Source organism: Notamacropus eugenii, chromosome 3 (assembly GCF_028372415.1).
Source record: "Notamacropus eugenii isolate mMacEug1 chromosome 3, mMacEug1.pri_v2, whole genome shotgun sequence".
Classification (NCBI taxonomy): Eukaryota; Metazoa; Chordata; class Mammalia; order Diprotodontia; family Macropodidae; genus Notamacropus; species Notamacropus eugenii.
In genome coordinates this window covers 15,136,082-15,149,367 of record NC_092874.1, presented here as the reverse complement: position 1 = coordinate 15,149,367, position 13,286 = coordinate 15,136,082, and the positions used below count along the sequence as shown (strand labels likewise).

Below are 13,286 nucleotides of genomic sequence, written 5' to 3'. Positions count from 1 at the left end.
CCTCCTGGGTTGGAGTGCAGATACAAAGAGATAACAAGGGCTAACGGGATGTGAGCTATGATTATTCTGCTACCCCCTTATCGTTTCCTCCCTCCCACCGTCAGTCTGACATTGCCTGTTATAAAAGGACTCATTAGGAGTCACAAGACACAGAATCCGGTGCCAAGCCCCCTGTAATGTCACCTTCATTACAGAGTCCAGGGAAATCTTGGTGTTGACTGACATGTTGACAGAAATTGTGATTGAGTGCCAAGACCTACTTTCAAGAAACATCCCCTGTTACCCCACAGAAGGCTCCTGGTTGATGTTCTAAAAGCAGTACGTTTCAGAATGATTTGTTGCCCTACATTAATTGGGTTCCTGTGCTTACAGGAAGTCTTTAGTTTTATATGTCCCACCAATAACATGTCATTGGACCAAAGTTTAGATCAAAAAGGGAACTCTGAAGCCATCCAAGTCTGACCCCCTCATTCTCCAGATGAGGAAACTGAGGGAGGCACAGTGACAAGGAATGATCTGTCTCAGGTCATACAACCAGGAAGTTGAAGATTCAAGATTCAGACCCAGGTTTTCTACCCTTTCCACTTCATCAGATAATAAAAATAATAGCCAGGGGACATGAACCAAATTAAAACTGCCCTGAAAAAGGACTGACTTCTAACAGGTTCCCGCTTCCTTACCAAGACAGTTGGAAGCATCAACTTGTTCTTTTAAAAAATCCACACACATCTTCTTCACAGGCTCAATCTGATACTGGTTTGCAGCATCCAAGAGAGATTGCACATTGTTACTGTTCACAGAGATCCTATAAACATAACACTCAAAGTTAACACTGGTTTTCCATAAGCCACTTGCATCATTTAAGTGTCTTCCCCAAGGAGTCTTCAACTCAAACCAACATTTGAATTATTGAACATTGATTGAGCTTTGCTTTATTTAGGCCCCTCCAACCCTGGAAGCCTTCTCTGTGTCCTCCTCCTACTGCTTCTACAAGAAGCCCAGTTTAGTCTTTCTGGAGAAGAAGGGCATTCTACCCTGCCCTCCTTCCACCCCAGACCTAGATGGTAGATGCCTTTGGGGTGCTACCATGGAAAGTACACCTCACCTATAATCCAGTGCCGAGGCCAGAGCAGTTAAAGAGAGGTCGTGAAATGGGAACACTTCCCTTCTTCACTTACCGGGCAGTGTAAGCAAACTCCACCAGTTGCTCAATGATGTCTGGCTCAGCATCTTTGAGCTCAACTTCAAAAGACTTTGATTCCAGCATGTTGGCTAAAGTTAAGAGAAAAGACATGTAGCTTGAGTTTGAGCCATGCCCAGGTCATAAAGACCTTGTTCACGTTTAGTGCATGTGCTCAGTGAACAACAGGGACATTCCAGGATGCAGTTAATGTAGAAAAAATGCAACCTCCTCATTTCCCAAAAGGTGGCTGCCCCCAATGGTCACATAGAGAGACGCGTATCTACCATTCAGCTAGTTCTTTAAGGCTCGCAAAGCTCTTTATGCACATTGTCACACTAGAGTCTCCAGTAAGTTACAATGTTTTCTATGCAGGAGAGGGCTGTGTGCAACATCTTTCGGTCTCCATACTACTTAAAAGTACCTTTGAAAGAGGCAGCAAATATTATCTTTAAAAATGGCTCATTTGGCTTCCACTATTCCTAAGACAACTTTTAGTACCACCCTCTTGAATTGCAATGGAACAGGTGAATGTGGAATGGTTTCAGCATCTACAAATGTAATTCTTGGTTTAAGGCACCATTCAGGTCAGAGAGGCATTTCTCTTTTTCCCCTCCTCTACTAGCTCTCAAAAAGACAATCTCCAGAGAGCCCCAGCAAGGCCCCAAGTTCATGGACACGACTAACTCCACTTCCAAAGCATTTTTCATAACAACAAAGGCATCTGGCCTAATGGCACAACAGCTAGGGATTCCATGATGAATCACCACCAAGGCCAAGACTCCATCCTGAGTGTATCCATAACCATCACCTTTATTTCACAGTGCCCTTTCTAAAAAGGGGGTCAGGAAAAGGGGAGATTTTTTACTTCTGATACTTACTTGTAAACATTAGGTTAAAAAAATGACTGGCTGCAGCAAGAACAACTCGATGAGCAGGGATTTTTCTCTCCTGGACCATAAGAATCACATCACACAGAGTTTTCTATTTAAAGAGAAAGATCATATTAATTTTTTTAATTCTAAAAATTCTTTATTCTAAACTTAGAGATCAAATAAAATGAGTATTTCCACATGCAAACAGAAAAGATCACACATGAAACTGCCACTCTCTATCATACCCAGCTGGCTTTTCCTTTAATCAGATGACAAATTTAACATTTAACTTTCAAGGATGTAACATCCTGCTTATCTGGGATTCTTTCTTATCTTTCTGGTAGGATCTTCTGTGCATTTAAAAATATATATTTTTTAAATCATGTGCCAGGCACTGTCCCTTGGTGCTTCAATGACTCTCTTTCCTTTCCGGCCCCCCTATCACTAACTTTCTCTCTGGCCTAACATCCCCACCCCCGCAAATGAAAAAAAAAGATAAACAAAGCCATCGTAACAATTCTGCATCATGGAGTAAAGCTCTTCCCCATGTTGGCTGTGTCCCAGAATGTCTGTCTGTACATCTGGGTCCATTATCTCCCTGTCTGTAGGTGGGCACCATGTTTCCTTACTGGTCCTATGCAATCAGATCATATTCATTTTAAAGATGACATAGAGTCTGATTTTGCAAAGCATGCACACTGGAATTTACAATGTGCTTTGTGATCAGGAGGACATGTATAAATGTGTTGTTCTTTTGGAAAAATATTTGTAGAGCCCTTAAAAATGCCCTCAGGGATGGGGTTATTTTCTTATTTGTCACGTCACCTCCAGCCCAAGAACCTTCGCTGCTTTACTAGTGACTCTAGGATAAAATACCATGTGTCTCTGACATTTAGATATGTTCAAACTCAAACCCTAAGCTATCTTCCCAGACTGATTATAAAATATTTCCCCTCATACTTGCCATGGCCCACCTCCCAGCCTCCAGTGGAATGTAAGGTCCTTGAAGGCTGGGGCTGTCATCTTTGTCTTTGTATGCCAGGTGTATAGAACGGTGCCTGGCACATAATAGAAGCTTAATAAGTCCTTGCTGCATTGAACTGAACCAATGAAACAAAGGTTGTATTTATAATTTTCTTTAACGATGCACTTTAAAAGATGAGTTCCTATCCTATGGACAATCCTTGGACATCAACTGATAGTTTTGGAGGTGTAAACATCTTCCTTCCTCACAATCAATCAGTCACCAAGTCCTGGCTGATTGTCCCTTCAGTGTTCTCACATCTTTTTGAATCCCACCATCACCCTATCTCTGGTCTGTATCATCATCTGATGTCTAGACTATTTCAGCTGGCCTCTTCACCAAGCCTGACTAATCTAAGATGTCTCTCAGCATGCCACTCCCTCCCTCAAAAACCTCCACTGGCTCCATGCTCTTAGGGCCTCTGTGGTGTACCATGAACACTTACTCTGGCTGGGTGGGTGCTCACTAGCCTCCCGAGCACCCCTCAACACCTCGTCTCTGCCTCAGCTCATGCCATCCACGTCTTCTAGATGGCTCTTCTTTTTGGCCCATTTCACAGAATCACAGAGTTTAACAGTTGGAAGGTAAATTAGTGGTCCCACCACTCTGTTCCAACCAATAAGTCAAAGGAATCTCCCAAGAATATACCCAACAAGGGTTTACTGAACTGGGGAACATGCGGCCTTCTAGGGCCTTGGGTAAGGTATTTTGAATGAGTCCAAATTTTACAGAACAAATCCTTTTATTAAGGAGATTTGCCTGTGAAGTTTGGATTCAGTCAAAGGGCCACACTTGAGGACCAAGAGGGTCACATGTGCCCTCGAGGCCACAGGTTCTCCACTCCTGTTCCAATCTCTTCTTGGAAACCTCCAAGGATGGGAAACCTATTACCTCCTGAGGTATGCCATTCCACTTTGGGAGGAAGCCTTTTGTTGTTAGGAAGTTTCCTCATCTGAAGCTGGAATCTCCCTCTCCACCTTCTCCCCCAAGGCTCCTGTTTCTGCCCTCTGGAATCAAACCAAACAAGTCTAATTCTTCTCCAATATGACAGTCCTTCAAATACTGAAGTCAGTGATTCCATCCTCTAGTGTGCACTTCAGGAGAGGTCTATTATATATAGAGGTCCTATATCATGGACTTGAGGCCCATCTTCATTCTGTTTCTGTCCTCTGAACACTTTTCTAAGTTGTGGCTCCCAGAACTGAGCATGAGATTCCAGATATATCTGACCAGGGCAGAGGATGGGGGAACTACACCTCTCTATGCCTGGCAGCTAACACACTCTGAATTCAGGTTGCCAAGTCAAACAACCCATGCTACCCCTGCCACCACCTTGGCCACCATCTCCCTTCAGCTCAGGACCTTGAACCCAAGAACCCTGGGAATAGCAATGCTTCCAGGCCAGTGTCCTCGGTCATTATCCTTCGAAGCAATCTCTATGAAGACAGCCTGGCAATTGTTCCTGCAAGGCCTATGGCCATAGCTTCTGAAGACTCAGAAAAGAAAATTCTTATCACCCAAATCCATGGCCCCATCAAATGGTTAACATCAGACACTAAGAATTTTGTCCATGGAAATGACTTTAAAGACAAGGTATTAACATCTGCTTTGCGGCTACACTCTAATGACCATGAGACTTTCCTAGCTGACCTGCAGCTGTACATTGTTGGTGGGCCATGAATGGGTACAACCAGTTTGGAAAGAAATTTGGAATTATGCAAATAAAGAGACTAAAATGTCTATAGCCTTTAACCCAGAGATTCTCTTACTAGGCTTACACTCCAAGGAGGTCACTGGTAAAAAAAAAATCTTTGTATATACCAAAATATTTATAGTAGCAATTTTCATGAGAGCAAAGAATTAGAAATAAAGTAGATGCCCATCATTTGGGCTAAACACATGGTGGTCCATGAGTGGAATGGAATGTTACTGTGCTGGAAGAAATCTTCCTCCATCAGAATATGAGCTCCCTGTGAGCAGCGGTGCGCTGACTTTCCTCTTTGTATCCCCAGAGCTTTGCACACAGTGAGGGCTTCATTCATTCCTTTGCTTTTTCAGCTGCCTCTTGATACTGTTAAGTCATCCTGAGCTGCAGTCCATGAAAACCTGAGATTTTTCCCACACCAGGTCTCTCTCCCCAGGTGTCTCTCCCCAGGTCTCTCTCTCTGGGTCTCTCTCCCAGGGCTCTCTCTCTGGGTCTCTCTCCCCGGGTATCTCTCCCCAGGTCTCTGCCATCTTACACTTCTGTGCCCAAAACCAAGACTTTCTATTGATCCCTACTGAATCTGATTTAGCCCAAGGCTTAAGTGTTAGTGCAGATCAAATGTCACCTCCAAACTCACCCAGACTGCAGGGATCTGTCTGCCTTGCTCCCACCATTGCTCCTTTTGTACCTGCTTGAGTTAGTAATTTCCTTATTTGCATATGTTACCGCCAAAGCAGGACTGTGAGCCTCTTGAGGGTTGAAATCATGTCTCAAGCTTCTTTTTATAATCCACAGAACCAGCACAAAGCCTGGTCCTTAGAGGCAATGGATATTATCTATATGACTGGAGGCTGCCAAGCTCATCTCCTTTCTTTATCCTTCCCCTCCCCAAATACACACATGCACACACCCCTTCACGCCCTGTCCATGTGATCCTCTCCACCCTCCAACCAACACTATTCCATCCTTTTCTGTTTGTTGATCCCAATCCTATGCATCCCTTAGCCTGAAGACCTACCTTCTCCAAGAGATCCATCAGCTCTTCCCAAGTGCCACTGGCCACTGCCTTCCTTCTTGCAGCACTTACCATCTCAACCACTTTATAATAACAGAATCACTGCCTCTCAGAGGTGAATGGGACCTTTTGAGGTCATTGAGCCCAACCCTTTCATTTTACAGATGAGAAAACTGAAGCCCAGAGAAGGTAAGCAAGTTTTCCCATGTCACACAGTAGAAGAATTAGGGTTCCAACTCTGGACCCAATCCTATATGCTGCCATGTTTCCCTTATTCTGAATTGCCTCCAAGAAGTAACAGTAAAAGTACAACTGTGCAGCTTCCTGCACTTGAGAGCAAGTGGCAAGTAAGGCCATTGGAGTCATTATAATAACTTGAAATTGACTCTCTCAAATGTTGCTATACTGCTAACAAATCTAGACTTATTAACAAGGTATTAACCTGAGGTATTTTCTGCAGACTGCCCACACTACAGAGTTCAACCTTCTCTCCCCAATTTCAGTCTCTGCTGCCTGGAATCCTCCTCATCTCTGAAGGTCCAATTTGAGGCCAGTCTCCTGGAAGATTTCCTTGATCCCTTCAGTGAGAAGAGAGCTCTTTGTTTTGGAACCTATCTATGCATTTAACTATGAAACAAAACAAAATACAGTATTTGTGTATAACCTGTCTTCTCTACCTCACTATAAACTCATCAGACAAAGGGAATATCTCCCCTGAATCTAAGGTCCATTTATTAAGAGATTCCTGCACATAAAACACTATGCTAGGTCACAAGCTAAACACAAACGGGGAAGCATGACACATACACAAATATCCTCCTGTATTTTACATTAAAAGGCCAGAAAAGATAGCCAGTGCTCTGCACATTTGACCAAATACGAACAATTCTCAAAAGAAAAATTGCTGCAAGAAAGTGCAAAGGTGGAGGGGACAAAGAAGCCTGGACAGAGATCCATGAACTGATGCAGAGTGAAGGAGGCAGAGCCCAGAAAATGAATATGACTGCAACAATGTAAATGAAAGAACAATCACCCAGAGAAAACCAAAGAAATGTGAAATGACAAAGAACTTGAAAAACATCCTGCCTTGGCAGAGGTCAGAGGTCAACAAGTGCTGCACAATGCCCTTATTTTGACTTTACATTGATTTCTTCTTTTTCTTCTTTGTCTTAAAAAACATACTTTATCATCCCAGGCAGCTCTCTAGAATGGAAGAGGGAAAAACCAGGGAAATCGTGGTGATATAAAAAGGCATCAATCAAAATATATTATAAAAAGAAAGTGCTCCAGGTGATATCTGAGGGAGGAAGGATCATTCTGACTAAGGGAAAAAAATCACAAAAGATTTCAGGAAAGAGATGACATGTGAACTGGGCTTGGGTAAATCATAAGATCACAAATTGAGACCTAGAAGCTACCTTAGGAGGTCATCCGGTTTATCTCCTTCATTTTATAAATGAAGAAACCAAGGCACAGAAATCTTAAATAACTTGCCCAGGGCTGCACAACTAGAATCTAAGGTGAGATTTGAACCAAAGTTTTCCTTACTCCAAGTATAACATAGTCTTCACTATACCACACTGATGGTCAGGTACTAAACAGGAGGAATGAAGGCCAAGTGAGGGGTTCAATAAAGGGAGGGACAGATTGTGGGATGTAGATGGTGTCAAAATATACTAAAATTTATTTTAAAGGATCTTTTCAAAGAAAGTGGCTGATAAGTCTGCAGAGATAGCAAGTGTGGCCTCCCACCTCTCCCTTCCCACCCCCAAGTTTAGAATCAAAGTGGAGGTAAGACTAAAGGCAGAATCAAGCAAAGATTCGTTGGTGTTTGGGGGTTTTGATTTTTGGTCTGGGGATCCTAAGTATTTTTATAGTCATTATAGAAGAGAGACTGAAGGTTAGAAGCAGAAAGAAAATTTTCAATGGGGCAGCATTGCTGAAGAGCTGTAGGATAAGATCTAGTATACAAATGACTTGAAGGCCTTTGATCAAGGAAGTGACATGGTGAAACAGGGACAAAGAGAAGACGAGAGGACACGAGACAGGCAGGTCCCTTCTTCGCTCTGCCCCCCTCGCCAATACAGCTCTCACTCTCCTATCCCTAGAGAAATCTCACCATCTTCCACTTCCTAATTACCCTCATTCCTGGCGATTACAACACATAAATGGATATTCTCACAGCTGCTCTAAATGCCCAGTTTACAATCCTACGGAACACCCATGTCCTCCTTTCTCCATGCTACCTCAGCTAGACATAACCCAAGTTCTTCTTTTCCATGTTCCAGAACTAACTTCCCTCCATCTGATGTGAATCTTTTCTCTTTTCATCTCTTCCTATGCCCAATAACTCCTAAACAATGACCTTTAATCCCTCCCTCTATCCCTCAGGACTATCCCAGGTCATCTCTTCTGCTCTGACTAAATGCTCCTGGCTTTCTAATCTTGACCCTGGTGAAATACTTTCACTCTGCACTGTCCTAGCATGTTGAGTTTCTGGTTCTCTTATCTTATCACTGCTCATGTGTTATTAAATCCCACTCCTTCACTCCTGATCACATGGCACTGAACAGAACCAGAAGAAGCTGACTAGAGCAGCTAGCTGGTAAAGTGGATAGAGTGCTAGGCCAGAAGTCAGGAAGACTCATCTTCCTGAGTTCAAATCTGGCCTCAGACAATTACTAGCTATGTGACCCTGGGTAAGTCACTTAACCCAGTTTGCCTAAGTTTCCTCATCTGTAAAATGAGCTGGAGAAAGAAATGCAGACTACTCCAGTTTTCTTGCCAAGAAAATTCCAAACTGGGGTCACTGAGAGTCAGATACAACTGAACAACAACTGAGTCTCTTATGAAGTGATGTTAATTTCAACAGAGCTCTCAGAGCAGAAAGGCAATCCTACCCCTCCTTCCTAAACGATTACCCGTGTTCCACCTTCCCCACCAGAGCAATTCTTCCAAAACTTTTCTTCTCTTAATAGCCACACTATGTGTGCCAAGAGTGTCCACTTCTCCCCCTCCCCTATCATATCCCTGTCTGGGACATTGTCCTCCATCACCTCTGCTCCAGTCCCTGACAATGAGGTGGCTCTTCTGGGTGCCAACATCCAACATGTCTCATGTGCCCTTGCTCCCATCCCTCTCCCAAAGTAACCCTCCCAGTCCTTCCCTACCTTTCTCTGATTTTCAGATTCTTCCTATTAGTTCCTTCTCTGTTGCTTACAAAAATTCCCTCCTATCATAAAAAAAAAACCCCACTAGATCTGATGGTTGAGGAGCATGCAGTTGCAAGGCCACATGTGGCCCTAGGGTCCTTAAGTGCAGCCCTTTGACTGAATCCAAACTTCACAGAACAAATTCCCTTCATAAAATGACTTGTTCAGTAAAAGCTGGACTCAGTCAAAAGGCCACACCCAAGGACCCACCTGTTGCCACCTTAAATCTCTCCTCTCTTTCTAGGCTAAACTCCTTGAAATAAGCTGTCTACAGACAGTCTCTTCTAAACTCTCTGCAATCTGGCTTCTGACCTTACTATTTAACTGAAGCTGCCCTCTCAAATGTCGCCAATGAGCTCTTAATGGCTCTGAGGCAGTTAATAATATCCTGGATACATAGGTTTTGTGAATCTCCTCTCTCCTGCTTCTCCCCCTGACAGCTTCTGGTCTCTTTGCCAGGCTCTTCCCAGTCATATCCTCCAAATCACCTCCTCTTCTCCCTCTATGCTTTCACCCCTGATGACCTCATCAGCTCCCAAGGTTTCAACTCTTGGACCTATGTGCCCAGACTGAATTTCTCTCCTGAGCTACAGTCTCACATCACCAATTGTCTACTAGATATCTCAAACAGGACAGTCTATCGACATCTCCTACCCAACATATACCCAGAAAAGAATTCATCAACTTTCCCCTCAGTTGTCCCTCTTCCTAACTTTCTTCTTACTACAGGAACCACACAGTTCCTAACCTCAGTGCTACCTTCACCTCGTTGCTTGTGCTCACTACGCGTATTTGATCAGTCATTAAATTTGGTCCTTTCTCCACAACACCTCTCACATGGCTCCCCTTCTCTCCACTCACAAGGCCACTAGTTTAGGCTTCCATCATATCTACCCTGAACTACTCAGCAGGCCTCTAACTGGTCTTCTGGCCTCTTGATTTTGCCTCTCTATCCTACGCACAGCCCCCAAAGCACAAAGGATGCCCATTACCTCTACAATGGGATGGCATTTCAAAAGCTCTACTCAGCTTGACCCCTTCCTCCCTTTCCAGTATTTTTGTCATTTATCTTTCATCCACACATGCTATATTAGGGGCCGGCACACTAGCCTGATTACGGTTCTTTTAAAGTCACACTCTCTCTCTCTGATCCTTCCCTTTACCCAGTCTATTCCCAATACTAGGAGCATTTTTTCTCCCAACCTCTGATGCTCAGAATAAAGTCCAGGCAAGTAGAGGCTTCTTCTGGCCTCCCAACCGCTAGTTAGTGCCTTGCATCCCCTCAGCCATCCCGGAAGTTCAATTTCTATTGTGGTCTTTCCCTCATTAGAATGTAAGCTCCTCCAAAGTCTACTTCATCTCTGCCTTTATATTCCCCACACCCTCAGTCAGTGCTGGTGGACTACCTGATCAGGCCTGTATACAAGGGAGGGTGAGCAGCAGCCTCACCTACACCTGAGCAGAATGGGAGTTCCCAGAGAGCAGCTGGCTTTTGCTTTGGTCTTCCTCACCCCAGCCCAATGCACAGTGTCTAGCACCAGAGGTATTTAGTAAATGTTCTTTAGATTAGGTTGGGGGTGAAACTGGTGGCAGAAAAAGGAGGGAGGAGACAAAGAATACATTCCAAGTAGGTGGGAGTTATATATAAGGACTAAGGTGGGTGTAAGGGGTGGAGAAGTGGGGCAAAGATTCCAGACACGTCATCATTTTTCTCAGGGTTTGCCTCTAGCTTCAAGAATAAGAGACTGGGCGGCATCAGATTGGCAAAGCCAGGGAAAAAAGGAAACTGACAAATGCTGGAGAGGCTGTGGCAAAATAGGCACATTAATGAACAGCTGGTGGAACTGTGAATAGGTTTCTGGAAAATGTGAAAAATGAGATTCAGAGCTTGCCCCAGCCCCATCTTCTAAAGTCCTGATTTTAAGTTCAGAAGGATATTACTGCTAATGAGATTACCCTGACTCCCCTTATCCAGGTCAGCTCCCACCTCAGCTGCATGTAATTTAACCTAAGGCAGGAAAGACCCATTTTTTTCTCTCTTCATCTAGGTCACCCAAGGCTGGGAGTGTTCTGGTACAGAGATATTTTCTAGGGTGATATGTCCTGGGGTGATGGGGTAACAACCTGGGGTTGGAAGGGTATTTAACTGGGCACCCTAACCCCAAAATGAACCCAGTTCTACACTGGTTCCCATGCATGCTGTCCACTTTAAGAAAAATAAACAGTGGATGCAAGCTAATCCCACTCGTCTTTCTTAGACCAAACTCTGCTAAGGTTGACAAAAACAACATGGAGCATGCCTCAAAAGCTATAAAACCCTGCGTCTCCTCTGAAAACAATACTACTATTAGGTCTATACCCCAAGGAAACCAAAGAAGCAGGAAAAGGGCCCATATGGGTAAAACTATCTAAAGCAGCTCTTTTTGTGGTGATAAGGCATTGGAAGGAGGGTGATGGGACCTGGACCCCCAAAAGGAAAAAAACCATTTCTTTGAAAGCAACCCAGTCCCTGAACAAAATTTCCCATACATTGGAGCAGCCCAGATCACTGGTGCCTCTGCCCAAGGCAACTGACCCAGCCCAACCCACCTAGATCACCTAATCAGCTTACTAGACATTCCTTTCACAGTGGTTCTAGGCCCACCCAGACTACTAGCAAACATATCACTCCTTAATCCCATCTCCATCACCTAATTAGCCTACTTGAAGTCCCTTTTTTCATCGTAGCACCTGGCCCACCCAGACTACTTACCCCTTCTTAATCCCATCCAGACCCTTTCACTGTCCCTTTCTATGGGTGTTACAATAAACCTTACCCCATGATTGGAAGAAGGTTTCACTGCAAAAATTCATTCTAGGTGGCTCCTGCCCTGTACCCTGACATTTCAGTGTTCCCAGCACCCCTAAACCATGTGGGAGGGATTACATACCAATTGGGGAATGGCTGAACAAATTATTTGTATGAATGTGACAGAATAAGATTATTTTGCTGTAAAAAATGAAATGATGAAGGAGATTTCAGAGAAACCTGGAAAGACTTATGAAGGACCTATGAAATGATGCGGAATCCAGAGAGCAGAACAAGAGGATAATTTATACAAATAAATAGGTGAGGCAGCTAGATGTCACAGTGGATAGAGCACTGAGCCTGCCATCAGAAAGACCTGAGTTCAAATTCAGCCTTAGATACTTACTGTGTCACCCTGGGCAAATCACTTTACTTGCATGTGCCTCAGTTTCCTCAACTGTAGAATGAGGGAGGGGAGGGGGAGAGAGGGAGAGGGAGAGGGAGAGGGAGAGGGAGAGGGAGAGGGAGAGGGAGAGAGAGAAAGAACCAATGATGGAAAGATCAGTGGGAGTCAGACCATGGAGGTCAGTTTTTTCCTGCAGATTTTGGAACTTCACCAGGGGATGTCCACTGAAGGGATGAGAATGAATGAGAGGCCATCAGGAATGAAGACTGGAGCTAGATGCACAGGAAGTCAGAGAAAGGACAGTGGAGGGTAACTTAGTATCTCAGTAACCCAAGGGAAAGGAACAAGAAATCATCAATGTCGACTGTGGATACAGGCCAAGAAAAAGCTACATATTAATGAACTTTGTATCTCTGATACAGGCTATGGTTTTCCACACAGAGACAGCACTTAGTAAACATTTACTTATTGGCATTTGGGAGGTTTAGCCAGAACTCCAGCCTCCTGCCCTCAGCCTGCCAGAGACCACTTATTGCTGCCACCTAGGAGAGCCACATGGCCATGAGACCTACTGAGAGTGTAACCAAATTGGGAAAGCATCATGATGCCCTCTGCTCTCTGGATCAGTGCTGCTGACCAGCAGAGTCCCTGGCAGTCAAGGATGCTTCTTGTGCCTGGAGGTGCCAGCACAGTCACATGGGATCAATGGGTTGGTTGGGTTCTAATAGCCCTTCTTGGTTCTGCTGTGTGGGGGAGGGGTTGAAAATTGACAAGGATGTTTTAAAAAAAACAGAGTATCAATGAAATATGATGCACACACCCCTTCCCCTGGAAAAGCTAATGGGACTTTGTTCACAGCCATCGATCTTTGAGAAATTCTCTCCTGAATTCTGGTCTCAGCTTCATGAGATTCTCTGATTTCACCACTCTCGGCCAAAAGATGTTAAAAGAGGATGATGATGGTTAATGAGAATTTCCCTCTCTAATTCTGACTGACTTGAAGAAGACAAAGGATCAGGTCAATATAATGTAGTGGCATCTTTGTTTTTAAACAAATTGGGTCTCTAACAGTGTTCTACTC

At 44.1% G+C, this 13,286-nt stretch overlaps 1 protein-coding gene across 3 annotated transcripts in view; it reads right to left on the bottom strand.

Annotated features, from left to right (window-relative positions):
• Positions 1–13,286, bottom strand: part of KLHL7 (kelch like family member 7) — a 53,598-nt gene that overhangs the window by 34,871 nt on the left and 5,441 nt on the right. For all 3 annotated transcript variants that reach the window (XM_072650910.1, XM_072650912.1, XM_072650911.1), the window contains exons 2-4: positions 2,062–2,164; positions 1,179–1,272; positions 681–805 (exon numbers count right to left, since the gene is read on the bottom strand). In XM_072650910.1, coding sequence (XP_072507011.1) covers positions 681–805; positions 1,179–1,272; positions 2,062–2,164 — 322 coding nt within the window. The remainder of the gene's footprint in view (positions 1–680; positions 806–1,178; positions 1,273–2,061; positions 2,165–13,286) is intronic.